General features: G+C 37.8%; 1 protein-coding gene across 1 annotated transcript in view; it reads left to right on the top strand.

Annotated features, from left to right (window-relative positions):
- hip1rb (huntingtin interacting protein 1 related b) overlaps positions 1–24000 on the top strand; it is a 66348-nt gene that overhangs the window by 26243 nt on the left and 16105 nt on the right. Inside the window, exons 6-22 of the mRNA XM_016257307.1 lie at positions 1297–1373; positions 1904–1965; positions 10724–10864; positions 11035–11092; positions 11786–11861; positions 11954–12112; positions 12317–12369; positions 12517–12589; positions 13480–13663; positions 13742–13830; positions 13990–14106; positions 14190–14291; positions 20907–21101; positions 21884–22031; positions 22119–22205; positions 22315–22422; positions 23334–23470. Of these exons, the coding sequence (XP_016112793.1) occupies positions 1297–1373; positions 1904–1965; positions 10724–10864; positions 11035–11092; positions 11786–11861; positions 11954–12112; positions 12317–12369; positions 12517–12589; positions 13480–13663; positions 13742–13830; positions 13990–14106; positions 14190–14291; positions 20907–21101; positions 21884–22031; positions 22119–22205; positions 22315–22422; positions 23334–23470 (1866 nt within the window). The remainder of the gene's footprint in view (positions 1–1296; positions 1374–1903; positions 1966–10723; positions 10865–11034; positions 11093–11785; positions 11862–11953; positions 12113–12316; positions 12370–12516; positions 12590–13479; positions 13664–13741; positions 13831–13989; positions 14107–14189; positions 14292–20906; positions 21102–21883; positions 22032–22118; positions 22206–22314; positions 22423–23333; positions 23471–24000) is intronic.

The following is a 24000-nucleotide window of genomic DNA, read 5'->3' as shown; positions in this document are numbered from 1 at the left end:
CCCCCCCCCCCCCCCCCCCCAAAAAAAAACAAAAATCTTGTGTATGTGACTTGTGTACTTGCATTATCCCTAATAATTCCAACACTATTTAAATGAAGACAAATCTTTTTACACAAAAAATACAAAATTTTTACCAGTAAAATGGTCATTGTCAATGCGTCAGCTGTCAGTTTTACTTCTGTAGAAACCATGGGAGCACAGTGCGCTGCCATGAACATGATTTGTGCCTGCATCCTGTTGGATTTATTTCCATCAACTGTGGAGGTGAAGATGGACTCCCATGATCCCACACTCCTTCACAGCATTATCAAGCTACATCGTTCTTGGTGTTTTGAATAAGCAAAAAATTAGCAAAAATGACAGAGTATTATAAGTTAAATGCAAATAATCGCACTGGTGCCTCCCAAATTAACTGTCATGCAGTGAGCATGCTACTATTGAGCTTCCACACGCCGCACAAACACAATAGCACACATTTTATTAGGTTAACGTTAAAGCAAGCGGCCATGTAATGTTGCTACTATTTACATGTTTCAGATGATAAGCCACATTTGAGGTCGATGAACGAAACATTTGGATGTCCGATGTACTGTAATTACTCCATAGACCAGCTGTTAATAATCTGTCCATCACAGAATACATGACTTTGCCACTTCCTGTGGATTGTTTTTTCTGCAGCTAATAAAATTTTGATCGACTAAGCCTCTTCTCGTCAACTAACGGTTAGTCGACTATTAGGGGGCAGCCCTACTAATCTCTGTGTATGAAGTAAGTTGCCATTCACATGCACCTGGTAAGCTGTTTGAATAGGGTTGGAGCCAAACCCTGCGGGACAGTGGACCTCAAGGGCAAGAGATGCCCACCCCTGCTTTAAGGATATAAACAGCAAATTTGAGAAAATTATGCTTCACACTGGTGTACTCATAAGTAAATGTATAATTGACAAGTTTAACAGATCTCAGTTACTCTTAATTTACAGTACTAAGGCCAGTTTACACTTCTACAACAAACTCCAAAAAACACTGTTGTTTGGATTCTTTGGTATCAGATTAACAAACCACTGTTAACAAACACTGTTTGGACTTCTTGTCCGATTCACAATCCATGAACAAATGTGGATAAATATATTAAATGCCAAAGGTCACCTGTTGCCAAATGTAAAGCTCATGTGAATAACTTAAAAATAAAATTGAATTTGTGCATAAGATAGAAATTTAGCACTTTTGATTCTAGTGTGTAAACATGGGGATAGTCTCATTTAGTTGAATTCAAAATTTCTCTGTGATCTCTTTGCAGCATTCTGAAATCCCAGCCAGTCTAGAAGCCTCAGATGAAGTCCTGGAGCGTACAGCGGGAACAGACATCAATAATGTGTATGTGAAATTCCATTTACTTTGTATTTATTTCTACTGCATTATATCTCAGCAGAAATAGATTTTTGGACTTTGCACTACAGGACCCCTGCATTAGGTTTTCCGCTGTTAAAAAAGGGGGTCAATACAAGTAGTTTTTAAAATATTACAAATTAATCAATTGTATGTATTCAAGTAATTTTCAATTAAATATAGCTTCAAAACATAAAAGGAAGTAGTAATAAAGAAGATTAAATTAACATTTAAGCAAGATTTTTTTTAACATGTAAGAGAGTGCTTTAAGTTTTGCAAAAGTCATCTGTTTTAGGACTCTTGTTTTGATGTTCATTTTAGGACCTCGCCATTATCCAAAATTCTATAGCGCTCTTTAGATTTATTCATATATTTATATATAGTAATATATAATTGTAAATTATATCAAGTATATTTAGACAGGCAGCTCAATTAAACAACAGTTGGCACTGTATGTTCTACACAGCTACCTAACATTGAGACATTAACTAAAAGGGTTTCTCTGCTTTCTGCTCCAGGTTCCAGCTCACAGTAGAAGTGTTTGATTACATGGACGCAGAGCTTCGATTAGCAGAAGCTGGTGAGTGTTCAGCTTTTATGATTTATATTTAATAATCCACAACCCTTTTGAATGCAATAACTAAATATTGTAATAGTCAGTAGTGGAGTACATAATTGAGGGACACAACTGAGACATGTTGCCTGATGTACAAATGTTGCATAGGCACAAAAGTTGTTAAAATCAAGAACAAAAGTTGTATCTGTTAATACAACTGTTACAATCTGTTAATTATCAAAAGGACCTGAGCCAACATGAACTACCAATGAACAGTTGTATTTGTATTAACTAACATTAATTTAACATTTAATATACACTATATCAAATGTATTATGTATTTGGGATGACATGAGGAAAAGTAATAGTAACACTTTACAAAAAGGTCCCATTAGTCATTGTTAGTTAATGCATTACCTAACATTAACTAACAATGACTAATGGGACCTTATTGTAAAGTGTTACTATAACTTTTCCTTATGTCAACCCATAAAACTTTTGTTTATCTTTTAAACAAAAATGAAGATATTTTTAATAAGTAATAATCAATAAGATGGATTAATGAAGCAGAGCAGGATTTACAAGTCTGCTTTGACTGCACTGATTGGAGTGTTTTTGAAGCCGTTGCCACTGATCTGGATGAGCTCACAGAGACTGTAACATCATACATCAGTTTCTGTGAGGATATGTGCATTCCTACCAGGACTTATTTAACATACAACAGTGACAAACCATGGTTCACAGCAAAACTCAAACAGCTTCGCCAGGCCAAAGAGTATGCCTACAGGAGTCAAGACGAGTCGAGTTTTGTACAATCAGGCCAGGAACACACTGGCAAAGGAGATCAGAGTGGCTAAGAGGAGCTACTCTAAAAAGCTGGAAAACTCGTTTTCAGCAAACGACCCTGCTTCAGTGTGGAAAGGCCTGAAAGACATCAAAAACTACAAGACACCATCCCCCAGCACTGAGGCGAATTAACAACTTGCTGAAGACTTGAATGAGTTTTACTGCAGACAACTCCCGGTCTCACACCCCACACCCACTCTGGCCATCTCTCTAGACAACCATTAACACCTCCAGCAACCCCCCTCTCCCCCACTCCTGCACTTCAGATCAGTGAAGATGATGTGCGTCAGGTCTTCAGGAAACAGACGAGAAGAAAAGCACCAGGCTCAGACATTATTTCACCAGCCTGTCTGAAAACCTGTGCTGACCAGCTGGCCTCCATCTTTTCACAGATCTTCAACAGATCACTGGAGCTGTGCAAAGTTCCTGCCTGCTTCAAACGCTCACAGAAACTGATGTATGATGTTACAGTCTCTGTGAGCTCATCCAGATCAGTGGCAACGGCTTCAAAAACACTCCAATCAGTGCAGTCAAAGCAGACTTGTAAATCCTGCTCTGCTTCATTAATCCATCTTATTGATTATTACTTATTAAAAATATCTTCATTTTTGTTTAAAAGATAAACAAAAGTTTTATGGGTTGACATAAGGAAAAGTTATAGTAACACTTTACAATAAGGTCCCATTAGTCATTGTTAGTTAATGCATTACCTAACATTAACTAACAATGACTAATGGGACCTTATTGTAAAGTGTTACTATAACTTTTCCTTATGTCAACCCATAAAACTTTTGTTTATCTTTTAAACAAAAATGAAGATATTTTTAATAAGTAATAATCAATAAGATGGATTAATGAAGCAGAGCAGGATTTACAAGTCTGCTTTGACTGCACTGATTGGAGTGTTTTTGAAGCCGTTGCCACTGATCTGGATGAGCTCACAGAGACTGTAACATCATACATCAGTTTCTGTGAGGATATGTGCATTCCTACCAGGACTTATTTAACATACAACAGTGACAAACCATGGTTCACAGCAAAACTCAAACAGCTTCGCCAGGCCAAAGAGTATGCCTACAGGAGTCAAGACGAGTCGAGTTTTGTACAATCAGGCCAGGAACACACTGGCAAAGGAGATCAGAGTGGCTAAGAGGAGCTACTCTAAAAAGCTGGAAAACTCGTTTTCAGCAAACGACCCTGCTTCAGTGTGGAAAGGCCTGAAAGACATCAAAAACTACAAGACACCATCCCCCAGCACTGAGGCGAATTAACAACTTGCTGAAGACTTGAATGAGTTTTACTGCAGACAACTCCCGGTCTCACACCCCACACCCACTCTGGCCATCTCTCTAGACAACCATTAACACCTCCAGCAACCCCCCTCTCCCCCACTCCTGCACTTCAGATCAGTGAAGATGATGTGCGTCAGGTCTTCAGGAAACAGACGAGAAGAAAAGCACCAGGCTCAGACATTATTTCACCAGCCTGTCTGAAAACCTGTGCTGACCAGCTGGCCTCCATCTTTTCACAGATCTTCAACAGATCACTGGAGCTGTGCAAAGTTCCTGCCTGCTTCAAACGCTCCACCATCATCCCCATTCCAAAGAAACCCAAAATCACAGGACTTCATGACCACAGATGTTAGGGCAACAGCTCTGTAATCATTAAGTCGTTTGACAGACTGGTGTTGGCATCACTGGACCCTTGCTGGACCCCCTGCAGTTTGCTTATCGAGCAAACAGGTTTGTGGGACTTCAATATGGGACTGCATTATATCCTACAACATCTAGACAAACCAGGGACCTATTTGAGGATCCTGTTTGTGGACTTCAGTTCAGTTTTCAATACAATCATCCCAGCACTCCTGGACCAAACTAACCCAGCTCTCTGTTCCTAGCTCTGTCTGTCAATGGATCACCAGTTTTCTTACAGATAGTGAGACTGGGGGAATTCATGTCAAACAGCCGCACCATCAGCACTGGCGCCCCCCAGAGATGTGTTCTCTCCCCACTGCTCTTCTCCCTCTACTGACCCCTCTGTCAAGCTCCTGAAGTTTGAAAGTGAAAGTAACATGACGTGTGGCCAAATAAAGCCCCGTTTTCACCGCAGGAACTTTCCCCAGGAACTAGGAACTTTGGACCGGTACTCAATGTGTTTCCACTGCAGGGACCAGGATCTAAATAAAGTTCTGGGTAAAAATGTGCCCCCCAGAAAGTCCCTGCTCGCGAGGTAGTACTTTTCCAAAGATCCGGAACTTTCAGGGCGGGACTTGGGCGCTGAACATACTGACTGGTTGAGTTCGCGCAGCACTGTATTTCAACCACCATATATTTTCAAAATTTAAATATTACTGTTATTATGTCATGAAATGTAGTTTTAAAAGTATTTCAGGCGAGAATGTAGTTGTTTAAAACTCAAATCTGAGGTTTATTTATAAAGACAGCGCCTATTTGAAAATGTGTTTCGCCGATTTCGGAGACGTGATCTCCACGTGATCAGCGGGCGCTCAGTGCTCATGTTTCCCGACAAGAGGCTAGTCCTTCTGACATTTGCCGCTGGCTCTGATCTCTGTAGTGGTTAAACATAAGATATAATTCGTTTTGGGTAAATCTAACAGGTAATCTTTGGTCTATATTCTATTAATCTATTAATATGTTAAAATTAAAATTAAAAGAGGCAATACTGTTTGATATAATATTTAGTTTCATTGTAATGTATGTACGTTCCCTGAACTACATTTCTGTGGCTATTAATATGTTTAAATGAAAACGAATAGAGGCAGTGATGTTTGATATCATATTTCGTCTTATTGTAAATACAGTGAGGAAAATTGCAGTAGCCAAGGCGAGCTGACTGACATTATCAAGTAGACTGCTGTTTGCAGAATTACCGGACTTGCGTTATCCCGTCCGCGGGAGTTCACACTCCCGAGTCTAACACGTCTGCGGTGCATTACGGCTCCGACACGGCCACTGGAGCTGATCGTGCCCACTCTAGTCAATGCTTGTGATTGTACCAGCCGCTCCACGGCACATTTCAGAAGTGGCTCTGCGTGCTGCTTCACTAAAGATACATGCCTACATCTCCTTTGATTAAAAATAATGGCTAGTGTGGTGGCTGCTATATACATAAACCTACCAACATCCGTCGTCATGACTTTTAACTGAAAAGTTAAAAAATTTAGTTTTAGTTGCATAATCTGTAATTTAATCTAATCTAATTGTACAAATCTTTAATGGCAACACAGTTTTTGGCTCTGTCCTGTGCACTTCAAAAAACTGTCTGGTTTGGCTCAGCTACAAAATTTAGGTTTAAAGTTTAGGTTTAAAAACCTAAAACACTGTCTAACACTTGATGGCTGCCCTGTTAGTTCCTCGTCATAAGTTAGGAACCTAGGTGTGCTATTTGATAGTTATCGTTCCTTTGAAAACCATGTTTCTAGCATTTCTAAAACTGCATTTTTCCATCTTAATAAAATATCTAAATTTGGACCTACAGTATGCTCTCAATGTCAAATTAACGAAAACGTTAATTCATGCATTCATGACCTCAAGGTTAGATTATTGTAATGATTTATTAGGTGGTTGCTCTGCGTGCTTAATAAACAAACTCCAGCTGGTCCAAAATGCAGCAACTAGAGTTCTTACTAGAACCAGGAAGTACGACCATATTAGCACGGTTTTGTCAACTCTGCACCTACTACCTATTGAACAATGAATAAATTTTAAAATCTTGCTAATTACTTATAAAGCCCTGAATGGTTTAGCTCCTCAGTACTTGAGCGAGCTCATATCGTATTATAGTCCTTCACGTCCGCTGCGATCTCAAAACTCTGGCCATTTGATAATACCTAGAATATCAACTCCGGGTGGCAGATCCTTTTCCTATTTAGCCCCCAAACTCTGAAACAATCTACCTAGCGTTGTTTGTTCAAATCTGTTAAAGGATTGTTAGGCTGCATTAATTAGGTCAACCGGAACCGGGAAAACTTCCCATAACATCTGATGTACTCGTTACATCGTAAGAAGGATGGCATCTACGCTAATATTAGTCTCTTTCATTCTTATTCTGAGATCACTGTAGCCATACGGATCCAGTCTGTATCCAGTCCAGATGTTGGATCAGCACCTAGAGAATACCTCTACAGCCATGAATGTCAGCGGAGACCACGTCAACTAGATGATGTGTCCCAGAGACAGATCCCCTGCGAAGACCTCATCACCTCGACGACCATCGGCACAAGACCATGGGAACCAGACGAGTCCTCTGCACCTGTATTGCAGCCTGGAATTAAACCACGCCATGCTGGTTTCGACTGGCCAGAGGAGAACTGGCCCCCCAACTGAGCCTGGTTTCTCCCAAGGTTTTTTCTCCATTTCTGTCACCAATGGAGTTTTGGTTCTTTGCCACTGTAGCCTTTGGCTTGCTTCGTTGGGGATGCTTGACTGATTGCACAGACACTAGTAGAAGAGAGCTGAACTGGATGATGACATCACTGAATCATCAATGAACTGACTTTAGCTGAAAAATTACTCTGTTATTGTCTTATTGCATCATTGACAAACCATTTTCCTGTTTGACTCTGTAAAGCTGCTTTGACACAACCAGTATTGTATAAAGCGCTATACAAATAAAGGTGACTTGACTTGACTGCCAGGCACAAGAAATGTTTCTTCCCCCAGGCAGTCTACATCATGAACAGTCTACCCTACTGTCCAGTAAAAATATGTGCGAACCACTTTTATTTACTCAATACTACCCTACGTCTTATTCCATTCCTTGTAAATTATATTCTATTCCGTCAATACCACAACTCTACAATTGACAAACCATTTTCCTGTTTGACTCTGTAAAGCTGCTTTGACACAACCAGTATTGTATAAAGCGCTATACAAATAAAGGTGACTTGACTTGACTGCCAGGCACAAGAAATGTTTCTTCCCCCAGGCAGTCTACATCATGAACAGTCTACCCTACTGTCCAGTAAAAATGTGCGAACCACTTTTATTTACTCAATACTACCCTACGTCTTATTCCATTCCTTGTAAATTATATTCTATTCCGTCAATACCACAACTCTACATACAAATTCTGTCTATTTCTGTATATAATATACTATATACAGTGTGTATATATATATATATATATATGTGTATGTGTGTATATATGTGTGTGTGTTTTATTCACATATCTTTATTTCTTATCTGTGTGTTGTCTCTTTCTGACTGGAATTTTCAAAGGGAATCCTTTGCAGGTCCTGGCATACGTAGAGTTTTATAAATCTGAAAACTTTTGTGTGTATCCACACTCTTAGGATGAAATGAATGCAAGGTTTCATACTTGAAGCCTGCTGTTGCTTTATTTCATATAAATGTCTATAAAAATCACACTCCGTTGATGCCGATGTTTTCTCCTCCCAGATTCATTGTCTTCATTGAGCAAGGTTTTTTTTTTTTTTGAATGGCATTTTTACACTTCCTCCACATTCACATACTTTTAAATTTTTTTATTTATATTATTATTTTTTATGTATTTTATTTATTTATTGACATCTGGCTTGCTAAAATGCTAATGCTTCAGGCATTTCTCTTCGAAAATGTGAGGGATTTGAGCATTACAGCAGATGGGGATGATGATTATCAAATCACACAAAGCAATAGTTTGGCTTTAAAAACTTGGTAAACCACATAAATACAAAATCCATTTACAATCAAAAGCCACAAAAGTGAATTAATTATGCAAGGCAAACTTTGTGATAATGCTGCTACACACTATAGATATCTAATAAAAAAAATAACCCACTTGAAACTGTCCTAATGTAGCATCCTCGAATAAACAATAATAAAAAAGGGAATAAACAACAGATAATGAACTAGTCCACCCCAAAATGTCTTCTCCTGATATTTTGGCCCTAGTACTGGCTCATAAAAATAGAACTACAATTCAAACGAAAAAAATCAACAAATAGCCTAATAAGTTGACGCACTTGCAAAGTTACTTATATACAGTACAATGTCTGGTGGGGAACCATGAAAATAAAGTGTTAGCTGGTATTAAGCATACAGTCTATACTCTAATGAATGGTAGGTGACATCTAATAGCAAAGTTACTCATAGGTATTAGAATGCCTAAAGTGGACAATCAAAATACAGTGTTATTTAAAAGTTAAAAGAATTCTGATCCATTATATTGTTTAGCAGATATGATTTATATATATCTGGTATGGCCCATTATGACTAATATACCTGTATATTTTAAAAACTTTGTACATACGCAGAACGGGTTATTCTGAGCAAGCATGCTTCTTTTGCAAAAAATTTTTTAGTGTCCCACTTTCTCTTGTTGCCCCCTCCAGCATGCTTCCTTGCCAGAACCAAGTTAAATATAAGCAAATATCAGCCGATAAGGGCTACGTAGCAAAGAGGTAGTAGGATGCTATTTGTGACCCACGCTTTCAGTCGGCCCCTTTAGGTAGTAGCTAGGCAAGAAAACATTCAGCTCACTTCTCTGCTTAAACGGGTAGCGCAATCCCTTGGTGAAAAAGATTTCAGTTCCTTGTGTTAATGTGATGCCTGTATAAGGGCAGTGGACAAAGAAGAAAGTGGCCTTGATCGCCATTAGTGTCCCACATTCTCTGTTGCCCCCTTCAGCTTCTTTAGCTTGGAGGTGATGGTGTAGATGAGGTACGTTGGCACGCTTCCCTGGTGCTTTGGTATGCTTTGCAGGGCATGAGATAATTTGAGTTACCACAGGTGCTCCACTCTCTTCTCTGCCGCTGTACTTTTTTTTTTGTTCTGCCCTGAGAAGGGAATTCTTTGCTCTCTCCTGTTGCCTCCTCAAGTTCTTTGAGACTAGATGTTTAAGTATATGCTCCCCTAAGTTGGGTTGTTTTTAAAGAGCTTTACAATTGGCAGAGGCCTGGGGATGGCTAAAGCAGCAGTGCAGTAGCCTTCTTTCAGACTGGAAGCTGCCAAACCGAAGCTGTGGCCTCCCTAGTTAGATCTGCTCTTAGGGGCTCTAGCCTGCAGATTTGGTCTTGGAAGCAGTCTGGTTGTAGAATTTTGGTTGCAGAATTTTCTTTATAATGGCTCTAGGCACTAAAGCTCTTGGTCTCTGTTCTTGAATGGCCCAGCCAGGGCCCTGACTTAAACCCAATTGAGCATCTCTGGAGAGACCTAAAAATGGCTGTCCACCAACGTTTACCATCCAACCTGACAGAACTGGAGAGGATCTGCAAGGGGGAATGGCAGAGGATCCCCAAATCCAGGTGTGAAGAACTTGTTGCATCTTTCCCAAAAAGACTCCTGGCTGTATTAGATCAAAAGGGTGTTTCTACTAAATACTGAGCAAAGGGTCTGAATACTTAGGACCATGTGTTATTTCAGTTTTTCTTTTTTAATAAATCTGCATAAATGTCAACAATTCTGTGTTTTTCTGTCAATATGGGGTGCTGTGTGTACATTAATGAGGAAAAAAAATTAACTTAAATGATTTTAGCAAATGGCTGCAATATAACAAAGAGTGAAAAATTTAAGGGGGTCTGAATACTTTCCGTACCCACTGTATGTCGGTATAGCAACCCCTTCTTAGGAAACCGTGTTACATTTACATGTCTTGCTATTCTACCAAAATGCAGTAATTAGGAAGAAGCAACTCTCTGCCCGATAATATCGACGTCTCATGCTGGTTAGCCAAACATGTTAAAATTAACATGTATCAAGTCAATTTAGCAAATGTACAAATCAGCAGGAAATCAACTTAACAGTCAGTAGAAAAAAGACATGCTAGATATTGAAGTCTCCTACTTTTAGTTTTGTTTTTATTATATTATGGACGTTGCTGTCTTCTGTGTCTTGTCTTTGGCTTATGTGGGGAGAAAAAAATACTGCATTATCTGGTACTAAGTTAAATTATTCTGTATTCTCTATATTCCTAGTGCTCCGCCAGCTCAATATGTCTATTGCCATCTCCACACTGACGTCAGGCCAGTGTAAACTAGCACCACTCATCCAGGTCATCCAGGACTGCAGTCACCTCTACCACTACACCGTCAAACTGCTCTTCAAACTGCACGCCTGTAAGAGTTCTAGCTCCGTCATGTATCTAAGATTAATTCCAGTCATAACATTAAAAACTGATTGATGTTGAAGTTGTAAATGCCTTAATTATAATCAAGTTTTGTAGACACCTTCTGGACCTAGTTGTTGATACTTGGGGAAAATGTAAGGTTTATTTTTTTTTTGACAGGTTTACCTGCAGACACACTTCAGGGACACCGTGAACGCTTTCATGAGCAGTTCCACAGGTACATTCAATAATTTTTATTTACCATACAGAAATGCTAGCAGCAAATATAAATGCAGGAAACCGATAAGAAAACATTACATGTGGACAAACAAATTCCCATAATTCATGTTTGATTTAACTTTCACTTTAAGTTCACCCCAAAATGCTAAGTTTTTTCACCCTCATGTTGTTTTGAACCTGTGGGATTTTCTTTATTATGTGGAACACCTAAGGAGAAATTCTCAAGACTGTTCTTCAATTCTGTGCCATTCACTTCTGTGCCATTACAATAAAAGCTTTTCAAACTTCAAAAAGATGCAAAAAAAGTGTCATAAAGTGTCAAAAAAGGGTCCCTATAAAATGTTATATTTCAAGAGAGAAACAGACAGGAATTTAAATTGTTATTCACAGAAAACGATGACTTGTGCCTTTGCTCTCCTTTTCATGCTCTTAAGGAAAGTATCAATGTTTGATTTTTGAACAAATCATTCTGGCTTGTCTTTTTGAACAGAAGATTTCAAGAAGAACAATTTAATTTATTTAATGCAAAGAATGGTTTCAGAATATTAATATAGTGCCCCGAGCACCCAAACACACTTGTTGCCAATCAACAATCACCAATCAGCATGATGGGGGAGCAGAGAGACCGCGCAAGTAGAAGATTTGCAGAAAGAGAGATAGGACATTACCATATATATACTTTTTTTTTCAGCCTCAAAACATTCCTCAATAAAGCTCGAGACATGATATATTTCAAGAGGCTGATCCAAATACCTAGACTGCCTGATGTAAGGAAATCTTTGTTTATATCTTATTAACAGATACTGTATATGGATTACACTTCATATCTATACATCCAAGCATTTTTTTTCTATTTAAGTCTCCACCCAACTTCCTTCGGGCCTCTGCCCTAGCGGAGCATGTTAAACCCATGGTTGTCATCCCAGATGAAGAAGAGCTTGAGGAGCAGGAAGAGGATGAACCTGAGCCTCTGATAGATGTTAGCGAGGCGCAGCCTAGCATGGCCTCTCAGCCACAGGTACTTGCAAGTGGTAACCAATAAGTGTTATGATATAGATTTTGATTTAAAAAAACAGTTGAAAGAGCTCTAATACGTCTTCATTGTGTTGGCACATAGACATTTTTGGATGTTGTAGCTTTATATAATATTCCTGAACCATTCTTGAATTTCTTGGCTCCTATTTACTGAACTTCTTAAATATGTCCTGTTTTCTTTTTTAAGGGTGACATATTTGATCAAGCATTTGGACCACCCAGTGATGGATTTGATGATAGGTAGGTCATACTTTATAATAATACCATACATCATTTGTTTAATTTGTTTAATTATGAAGGTGATATGTATGGAAAGTTTATACTTTGAAGACATTCTGTCTACAAGTATGTACCTGAAATGTACTCTGTACTTCCTCCGTAATACAGAGACCTCCAAATCGAACATCTGAAGCGAGAAATTGAACTTCTGAAAGCTGAGCTTGAAAAGATAAAAGGAGAGGTGAGACATTGGCCCTAATATTTTCAGGTACAATATTTAAATCTTGGACATTGGAATACAGTCTTTGATATGAAACAGAACTCCAGACTAACATCAGTAGCACCTAGACTTGCCCGAATATCATGAATTTCCTACCACAGTGTCTATGTTCAAACTGGTAATACTACTATTAGTGCTAGTTGGATGCTGGGTTGTGTTGTGGGGTAAGTTTAATTTGCTACATGATAGCGTAAGGCAGTTTGCACTTTTTTTCCCCTTACAGTTAATACTTAGAACTACAATTACAATTATACTTATAACTATAATTGCTATAAATAACTATAATTACAATTATACTTATAACTATAATTATAACCTAAAAAAATTTGTATGAAATGAAAAAGGAAATGAAATTGTTTGTACAGTTAAAGAATTAGTTTTTAACTTAAAACTTTTTATCTTTTTACTTTTTAGCTTTTTCATGGCACAATGTTGTTGTTTTTTTGTGGTTTTTTTTCCTTACTTAGTGTTGTTGAGAATGTCAGTGCTGATTAATGTAGTTTTAAACTAGTTTAAATCACAGACATTTTTGGTTTGTGACTAAAAAAATTCAAAAAATCACTTGAGATCAGTCTCGGAGTACATGCACCTGCTCTAAACTCACCCTGTGCTGTCTATAAATGGCCCCTGTGGTACGGTTCAAATGAGTAGTGCTGTTTCGTTCTGCTTTTGGAGTGTTTGCAATTTGATATTGCTCATACGCAACAGAAAGTGAGCCACTATGTACTGCCATTGTGCTGGAAAAGTAACCAGAACATTCATCAAAATGTCTTTGTCAAAAATCCTTTTATGTACTGGACTACATACTATGATCTCACCATTGTGGTTTCACCATGTGTTCATGTGTTCAGGCTCAACGTTATATCACACAGCTCAAGTCGCAGATCAACAGTCTTGAGACAGAACTGGAGGAGCAGCGTGCGCAGAAGCAGCGCACCCTGGTGGAGAATGAGCAGCTACGCATGGAGTTAGAGGCCATCCGTCGCCGCAACACTGAACATGAGAGCATGCAGACTAACTTTGTTGAGGCAGAAAGTAAGTCTTTGCATGCATGCACATATACATTTTAAACAAAAATGTGGCAACTGATTCTAATGACTTTCTCATATATAGAAAGATCCCAAGCGACCGAGTTGCGTTATAATAAACTGAAGGAAAAGCATGCTGAACTGGTTGCCAACCATGCTGAACTCCTCCGAAAGGTATGACAAAGAATACATTGCACCTATGTGTGTGTATATGTGATCACAGAGATATTACCTTGGTTTGCATTTGTTTCAAATAAACAGTATGCCTCTATATATACAAAAATATGTGTTAAAATGATATACAGTTGTGAATGTGTCCTTTATCTTCTATAGAGTGCAGACACAGTAAAGATGCTATCAGTCACACAACAGACTCAAGAGGAAATTGAACGAACTAAGCAACAGTTAGCCTTTCAGGTAGAAAGAGTCAGACAAGAATCAGACATGAAGGTAAGTATGCACGCGTATCTTCCTTCATTTGAACTGAAACAGCCCCCAAAGACTGATGGTAACATGTCATCCTGTTGCTTTAGTTTGAAGAGCAGAGGTTTGATATGGATAAACTGAGGAGGGAGCTTGAAGAGAAGAATGCAGAGATCCATAAAGTCAAGAGTTTATTACAGACCTCTGAGAAGGTATAGTATCTCTTCTAAGGCTGCACGAATATGACAAGAATCAAAATTTTTATTATTCCCTTGAAATTGTAATTTGTGATTATTAATTACGATTATCACAATTTACATTGAATGATGTTTTGAATAGTTTTATACCATTGTTTGAAGGAACTGCATGCCATATTTTTTATAAGAAAATAAACAAGTTGACAAAACTCTTCCTGAACAACTTTTATTGCTTTTCTATAGCATTTAGCCTCAAATGTCAACTATATATTGGTTTGGTTTCTTCTTTAAATTTTTAAAAAAGTAAATCATATCAAAAGTAAAAATATGCAAGGTATTATAATGTTATACTAAAACTAAAATTAAAACAATGGAAAAAACTCTTAAGATAACCTGTAGGAAGAAGAAAATCACACACATCTCAAGCACACAGAATAATTTTAGACTTCCGTAATTGTAATCACCATTAGAAATGTGATTAATTGTGCAGCCCTAATCTCTTCCATGTTAACTTACCTTTCAAGATGCATTAGCTCTGTTCTAAAACCTACTGAACTGCTACATAAACAGGGTTTTAAGGCATCAAAGATGTAATCCCATCATGAAGGCTGTTTAAAAAAGATTGGCAAAAAATCACTTGATTTTGCACAAAGCCACATACAGTGCTGTACAGTTATGATGGCTTCTAAAAATACATACCTTCTTGTGGCCAAAATAATAAGGCAGGCTTACATGTATTCTTCGTGGAGAAGGACATCCCAGAATGCTTTGCGGTAAAAATGAATGAACAATTTAAGACAATTATTGAATATAAATATATTTAATTCAATGCCAAATAGTATCACTAAAAAGGTTTAGTCCAAAGTAAAATTGACTGTTGTAGCCAATGATGTCAGGAGAGTTAAATGTCTCTGACATTTGTTTATTTATTTATTTAGTCATTTATCAGATGATTTTATCCAAAGCGACTTGCAACAGAAGCAACCAATTGTAGTATTAAAACAACCAAAAACAGATCCAAAACTAAAAGCTAAAACTTTATAAATACTACCTATTCACATTTTAAAGATAGAGATTAAATAAAAATGACAAATGCATACAACAAAATTTAAAAACTTAACATTTAAAAAAATAAATAAAATAAAGCTAAAAACAATTCAAAATATTAAAGAACAAAAGGTATAAGAGTATAATAATGATTCTAACATAACACTTAAGCCAAACACCAAAAAAACAACTACATATGTGTATGTACAACCACACACACATATATATATATATATATACATACACATTTATAAATTCAATATATATATTATTTCATTTCCCTTTAGTTTGTTGAAGTATTAAAATAACTCAAATTAAATCAAACTAAAAACTTAATAAAAGACCTATACAGACATAAGTTCAGACACAATTTAACTAAAATTAAAATAAATAACAAATACAAATAATACTAATCAAATGACAGTAGTTTATCAGTAATCCTAAAAAATAACACTGCCAAACACACATGCTATAACACAACAACTTACTTACACATAGTAAGAAATGGTTATAGAAACGGAAACAGAAGCGAAACAAGTAATAGGAAAGAGGAGAAATAAAAAGCGATACTTATCCTTTGCCGGTGTCCCTGCCCGGTGGAGTCGCACGGTAGAGTCGATGGTCTTTACACTCTTCGGTCTTCACACGACGGCTGCCGTGGTAAACTAAGCTTTTTTTATACCCTTCTAACAAAATACTACATTAATTCAGCTGGACACACTTTCCTTATTTTCTCCACAACAAATGGCCAAGCAAGCGCAGACACTGACAAGATACGTGATACAGAACGAGACCAAACGCGATATCAGCACGTCTCCACACAGTAAACAAAACAAGCGCTTCCTAGCAACGACAACTGCACTAAACACTAATGAGACAAGTAAATACACTTACTTACTTATTTATTCAAGTAAATTTCTTTATATTGTACTATATACATTTCTATATTTTATATTCTTTAATTCTATAATTTCTATATTTTTCTGTATATAAAGATGGCTTTTTCAGCTCATTTGGCAGCATTGTCACTTCTGCCGAATGTATCTTTTTGGGTTCTTCAAATCATAGAAAATACTGTCCAGTTCACTCTCAGGGAGTGCAGTTTCATAATGTCCAATTCTACCAGGGGATAGGTTTGTTGATTGATGTGAAAGATTAATTGTGACGAGTGGGGTGGGGCCGAGAGCCATGGGAATGGAGCGAGGCTGGTGACGCATGCCACACCGGTCTCGAGTCCCACGGAGGAGCTCCAGAAGGATAAAAGGAGGAGTGACTACAGGGAAGGACTAGAGAGGACCAGGCCTGGACTTTACTTTGTGTTGTTTATGTTTGTGCGCGGCAGTCATCCATGAGGGGCTGCCGTGTTACTTTTGTTTGGTTGTTTATTTTATAATTAATGTGTTTGAATGTTTGCCGGTTCCCACCTCTTTCTTCCCTTGACATTGAACTTTGTTACATTAATATTTTCAAATTCTGAACCATACAGAAACACAGAAAATTTCTCAGATTAGCTTTTTGGGAGCTGAATCAATTCAGTGCATGGTGGGAAAATCCCGTAAGTCCGTTTCAAAGCTTTTGTGTCTCATGGCAGTGGCTTTACCGGTGGTACCATTAGGCCTGCTTCATATGAGACTGATCTAGTGGTGAGCCAACAGTTGAGGAGTTCGACAGATGCCTCATCAGTAGATTGAGGTGCAGTTTACAAGGTTGTCCAGCCTACAAAGTCTGGAAGGACGATCATCTCACATGACACATAAATTGCTTGGAGATGATGTCTGCCTTTCTAGACTTAAGCTGTTTTTTCCCAGGCGTATGAGACTGTCATATGGTCATAAGGACAAACAACATATCGGTAGTCTCTTATGGTGCTTTTCCACTGCATGATACGGCACGGTACGGTTCACTTTTGGGGGGTTTTCCGCTGGGTGCAGTACCTGGTACTTTTTTCAGTACCACCTCGGTTGAGGTTCCAAGTGAACTGTACCGTTACCAAAACATGACGTGTAAATTCTGCTGATCACTGATTGGCCGTAGAGAATCGTCACTACCTGCGTCACTGAACTTGCGACACAGAGACACAACAGAACCGCTAGATTTAAATCAGCACAGCCAGCGAAGGATAGAACGCAACTGTTTTGAACGAGTGCACCTTTTTTAACAACTAAAAATGGCTGTTTTGTTGTCTTTTGAGGAAGTACAGACGTTCCATGGGGTGACGAGGAATGGAAAAAGTTTTTCAGGAGTCGCGGCAGTAGAGGTGGCGCAACTATAATGACATGTGAATAATCCTGCCCATTCTAAAGCGGTACTAAACTGCAGTGGAAACGCACACTGAGCCGAGCCGAGCCGTGCCCTGCCATACTGAGCCGTGCCGAGCAGAGTTGTACCACGCAGTGGAAAAGTGCCATTATATAAGCTGCCAGAGTGGAATGCATTTGTATCCCATGTGGAAGTTAGTACAATGTATTCTTCTTTGGGCTCAGAACAAGCTTCTGTCTCTGAGAGACAGAACCAGATTAGTTGAATCTGGGAGAAAATCTTCTCTCGAGGTACAGGTTGAGGCTGGAGAATATAGGTTACTTCCTCAGACCATGTGGTAATGTTGCTGTGCATGAGGCAACTAACAGATACTAAGTGTTGGTTCTTTTGTTTGTTTTTTGTTTAAATGTGAGTTTGTGGTGCAGAAATGTATGCCATATGATAATAGTTTTTAGTAATTTTGTTATTTTTATTTTGTGCTTGCATGAATCACCTCAGGAACACTTGGCAATGATTAAATATTCCCTGTAGTTTCTTCTGCATTAGTTAAAAAGGGAAAGTGTGGTCTGAAGAGGCCACACTATGTCTCCAAGTATGTTTGGAAAGCACCGACTGGACTGTTTTTATGACTCTGTTTCAGACATTGATAATGTAGCAAATGTTAATAAGCAGCTGTTACTTTTTGTGAGGAAATGATAATCACTGTAACTGTGGGTTACAAAATCACTCAGATAGGAGTGTGACAAGATCCTCCTATCATAGAGAAATAGATCCTTTGAAGAGGGCAATATAGTCACATATCATGGATTAAGAAGATAAATTAGATGTCATCGTAAGAGGGCCAAAGCAGTTATTTGATGTTGATCAAATTGTATTAACAGTCTGTAGTATTCTGATTGATTTAATTAGTGAGTTAAATTTGACATACATTAAAAAAAGCTAATTATACTGATACATTTAATAAGGTAATTATAAAAATTGTTTAAAAAGGTCAAATATGCTACTTTGAAATCAAATCCAGGGAGCAAATATAATAGAAAAGTACATTTCTGACCCTGTTTTGATATTTATTATTTTAAAAAGAACATTGAGGTCTTGAAAAATTAGTGTAGGTCCAATTTAGATCATGCTTGTGTTTGTCTTTGATGTGGGGGACAGTTTTTAAACATAGTAAAAGCAGTAGGGCCTCTTTTGCTGATAACATAGATTTTTTTCCCCCCATCGACAACAGAGAGTGCCTGCACTGTTAAAGCAATCCACCGTGATCCTGGTGCCTAAGAAATATTATGTATAGCTTCGTTATGAAGTGCTTTGAGAAGCTGGTTAAGGCAGATATTATGAAAAAGACCCAGACACAGACTTATAATTGTTACTTCACTGAGTGAGGAGGACACACTTCATGGCCCTGTTTGAAGAAATCTATGTAATTTATTTAGAATCAGAATTTTAATCAGATTTATTGGCAAGTATGTTTACACACACAAGGAATTTGTCTTTGTGAAAAGTCCAGTGGTCAGAGGCAACAACAGTGCACAAATAGTATAAAATAAAAAATAAAGACAAGTCAATTAAATACATATAAGCAAAACTGACAAATTTGTATGTACAAATGTGCTATATACAAATAAATGTGAGGTAAATTACCTTTCTTGTGCCTGGCTGTTCTGGTGCTCAGTGCACTGTAGCACTTACCAGATGGCAAAAGTAAAAAAAAAGATTTCACCCGAAGATGAGACTTAGAATGTGTTTTACTTACACTCGAAGCATCCTAGGTGTATATGACTTTCTTCTTTCAGACGAATCCAGTCGGACTTATATTAAAAATTGTCCTGGCTATTCCAAGCTCTATCATGGCAGTCATCGGGTGTTGCAGTTGAACAGTCCACAAGTCGTCAAATAAAGCGCACGCATCCATAATAAAGCGTCCCTTGTGTTTTACTTACACTCGAAGCATCCTAGGTGTATATGACTTTCTTCTTTCAGACGAATCCAGTCGGACTTATATTAAAAATTGTCCTGGCTATTCCAAGCTCTATCATGGCAGTCATCGGGTGTTGCAGTTGAACAGTCCACAAGTCGTCAAATAAAGCGCACGCATCCATAATAAAGCGTCCCTCACACAGCTCCGGGGGGTGAATAAAGGCCTTCTGTAGTGAATGCATGCGGTTTTGTAAGAAAAATATCCATATTTCAAACGTAATAAACCCTTTTCTCTCACTTCTGGTATCTGTCATACATGGAAGCCTTTCCGGCGGATGCCGCAGCACGTATGCGCAGTGCGCGCCTCTGAGATATGCTAGTCTCACGAGTTTGTTTATAGGAGCAAAGGAAGAAAAGTTTCCTTACTTTAGCAAAGGAAAACCAGTCTCTTCTTGGTTTATATCGAAATCCTCCGTCATTTTTCTTTGCAAATCCTCGGTTTGTACTTCTAATTCTTGACCTGCGTTTTGTTTTGTTCTCTCTCCGCATTCGTCACTAATCACGCAACGCCGATGTCTTACGTCATCCGCCGGAACGGCTTCCTCGTACGACAGATGGCAGAAGTGATAGAAAAGTGTTTATTATGTTTGAAATATGGATATTTTTCAAACAAAAACACATGGATTCGCTACAGGAGGCCTTTATTCACCCCCCCAGATCCGTCTGCGGCACGTTTTATTATGGATGCGCGTGCTTTATTTGACGACTTGTGGACTGTTCAACTGCAACACCCGCTGACTGCAATGATAGAGCTTGGAATAGCCAGGACAATTTTTTATATAACTCCAACTGGATTCGTCTGAAAGAAGAAAGTCATATATACCTAGGATGCCTTGAGGGTGAGTAAAACACAAGCTAATTTTCTTTTTTGGGTGAACTAACCCTTTAAGTATATTTTTCAAGTATCTGTACTTAGAATTATTATTATTTTTATTTTTTTTTGGAAAAACTTGTACTTCAGTACATTTCAAAGCACAAGATCATACTTTTTATGCCACTACATTTCACCAAAAAAAAAAAAAACATGTAAGTCCACTGTATGAAATTCCACATTTGTGTATCACAGTCTCAACAGGTTAGATTTTAGGTAAAAACTAAACATAAAAAAAAAAAGTTAATTACTTCATGTTTATCTTCCCCGCTGCTGAAGCAGTTTCAAAAGAGTTTCAAACTAATATGTTTGCATAGTGTTCTTCTTAAAATTGTATAGATTTTGCCTGTAGATGCTGCAGCTGTATATTCTTTCTAAAAGTGCTATATATATATATATATATATTTGTTGTATTTCCATGCTGTAAATTCTTTCTAAAAGGTCTATATTTTTATTTGCTTTATTTCCTTTAGGCAGGAGAGCAGCTGAACAGCTCTATGGCTGCACTTAAGACAGAAAAGGATAGGCTAACACAGTCTATAAGTAAGAAAGATGCCGATCTCTCCTCCCTGATGAAGGAAGCTCATCTGAAAGAGTATTCTTTACAGCAGGAGCGAGACCGGACCATCAAAGAGCTGGGAGAATTACAAGGCAAACTCAAAGAGAAGGTATGGACAGATCAAATTCTCTAAACAGAAGTGGGTAAAAGGCATGAAATAAATGAGGGCTTTTTTATTTTATTTGAGTGCCTATCTAAGATATTTTTGTCTTTTGTCTTTCTTATATTAATGAAGCCATGGAATGATCTGTATTGTGCCAAATTTACTAACAATTCTTAATCGACCCATCAATCAACAGCAGTTTATTCCGGCCATGCTTTTTTGACCACATGGTGGCTGTCCTGAAGCTTTTTCAGTTTCTGATAGAATATGCCAAAGCATTTCAGACATACAATTTCAGAATGGTAGCCATGTTTCAAAACATACACAACTCTCATCATGGACTATTATAGCAAATCAGACAAAAACACTGCATCAGTCAGTCAATCAGACCAATGGTTCTTTAGTTTCATAGAGTCAATTTCATGTTTTGTTGTATTCTGTTGCCACAAAGTGGCAACGTAAGTTTCAAAAGAATTTCTACAAAATTCAAAATGGCCGACACCCAACATGGTCGATATGGGAAAATTGCATATCGATCAACTTTGCATGCTACACTGAATCTATCAAGTCTCATAATTTTCAGTCATTCATTTCAGTGCAGATACATATATGGTTGCAGCCGACGCTAATGGATGTAATATAGTGCAGTATTACTGTTACTGTTAATTTTAAATAAACTTGACTTTTGAAATTCCTGAAAATTGACATTCCTATTTTGGGACCACTGTTGCTTTATACCCATATACCAGCACTGTGATCAGGTACCTTTATTCACAATGTGTTTGTAGTTAAGTCACGAGGACCAGCTGCAGCAGAAGTTGCTGGATGAGCAGTTTGCACTGCTGCAGGCGACAGTTACTGAGGCTGAGAACATCATTCAGGATGCTGTTGCTACACTAGATGACCCCCTGCACATCAACTCTTCCAGCTCCCCAGGTAGTGCCACTCATCAAAATAAAACTTCAACAATTATTTACATTGTGCATGATTTTAGTTAAATATTCTCAACTTGACTGTCACCAGATTACCTCATTAGCCGAGCAGAGGCTACGCTCAACTCCATTGATAAGCTGCAAGTGGGCCACTCTGAGTATGTGAAGAGAATGAGGGGTATGTTGTCTTTTCCTCCATCTCTCCTTCAGCATTTAGTTTGTGTGTATGTTTGCATATTCTTTTTATGCTTGTATGTGATTTCTTGTTTCCTTTGTTTTTGGTTCAGATGCTGGGAGTCTCGTTAGGGCTCTTACTAAGTTTTCGCATCTTACTGCTGACACAATAATCAGTGGAAGTGCGACAGCACACATGGCCCATACTGACGACGCTGACCGTAAGAGCACACACTTACATTTGCACAATCCCACAGCTCTGTTGCCATAGATTGTGGATAGTGTTTTGTTATATGCAGATTATTTTCATTTTTGGATGAATCTCACAAAACCCATCAAGAACATGTTCAGGTGACATTTCACTCCAAAATCGAAAGAAAAATATTTAATTTTTATAAATGAATATAATTAATATAATTTAATTAATGCATTGACTAAAATTATATTTTTACCATTAAGAGGACCATAGTTCCCTTTCAGTCGGTCACTTCGACGTTGTGTCAAACCGACACTAGGGGTCGCACTAGGGAGCCCTATAGTGTCGGTTCGACACAATGTCTCCATTCCCTCCATCAGGGAGCCAGGGTTACCATACGTAACAGAGACGTTTTTGCATACAATCACATTAATATATAATTTTTTTCCCCCTACAATATGACATCAATATTTCTGATCTTTGTATCCATATTTTAATTAATTTATATGTTTATTCAATAATTCACTGCACATTTGCCATCATTATAGATTTAATTATGTTTTTGTAAGGCATTGAGATGTATTGAATCATGCCGGATGTATCATATTGTGAGGTAGTTTGCCTTTTTGCCTCATTTTATTTTTTGGAAAGTAGTGTAGACTTAAAAGTATTGTTGAAAGAGGTGGAGTGGGACGGGACATGAGGTCAAGCTCAAAACTGGGTCCATATGAGCCAACAGTTTCGAACAGTTCCTAAGCATGTACACAACAGGTCTAACAAGCTTCATTTTCTTTATGATGTGTGTGGGTGTATTTTTTTTTCAGGGTGAAATGTGAACTTGAACATATTTTCGTGAAATTCTCTCTTATAGAACTGCCTAAGGTGTATATTTTTGTATTTGTATCAGCATATGTTTATATGCATGTCTATCTATAGGTTTGACAGAGCACTGTAAAACTTGTGCCACCCAGAGCCTGCAGTATCTTAGGAATCTTAAATCAAAAGCATCTCTAAAGGGGGCTGATCCTACCTCGATTCAAGCAGCGGTGCAGAAGATTCTTAGAATAGGACAGGTGAGGTGCAAGGAAACACAAAAGCTCCATTCCAAACCTTGCTGTCTACTGTCTATGTAGGTTGCTGTTTTGCTTTGTTGCTGGCTCTTCTGATTTGGAAAAATAAATAAACCATTTCAGAGTACATAAATATTAAGACAAGATATGCTGACCAAATATTGAATTATTATTATTTTATTAGCTATATCACCCAACCCAATATCCAGGACTTTATATACATAGTAATACTTTATACATACATTATATACATATACATACATATTTAATTGTTCATACAATTAATATCGCAGTTATTAAATTTTTTGATTTTTATTGTTTCAGTTATTGATTTTTCTGTACATTTCTGCCATATGTACATTGACTGACAGTCACCACTGATAAGCTACCACTAAATATGGAAGAAACTTCGTTTGCTGTAAAGTTGCTTTGCAATGATTTGTATCCTGAAAAGCGCTGTACAAATCAACTTGAAATGAATTGAATTATTCTTTTACTCCATCTTTTCTGGGGATCTCTCTCGCTCTCACACT

Source organism: Sinocyclocheilus grahami, unplaced genomic scaffold (assembly GCF_001515645.1).
Source record: "Sinocyclocheilus grahami isolate Dianchi unplaced genomic scaffold, SAMN03320097.WGS_v1.1 scaffold1538.1, whole genome shotgun sequence".
Taxonomy (NCBI): Eukaryota; Metazoa; Chordata; class Actinopteri; order Cypriniformes; family Cyprinidae; genus Sinocyclocheilus; species Sinocyclocheilus grahami.
The sequence above is the reverse complement of the archived record's forward strand: the minus strand, read 5'-3'. Positions and strand labels throughout refer to the sequence as shown.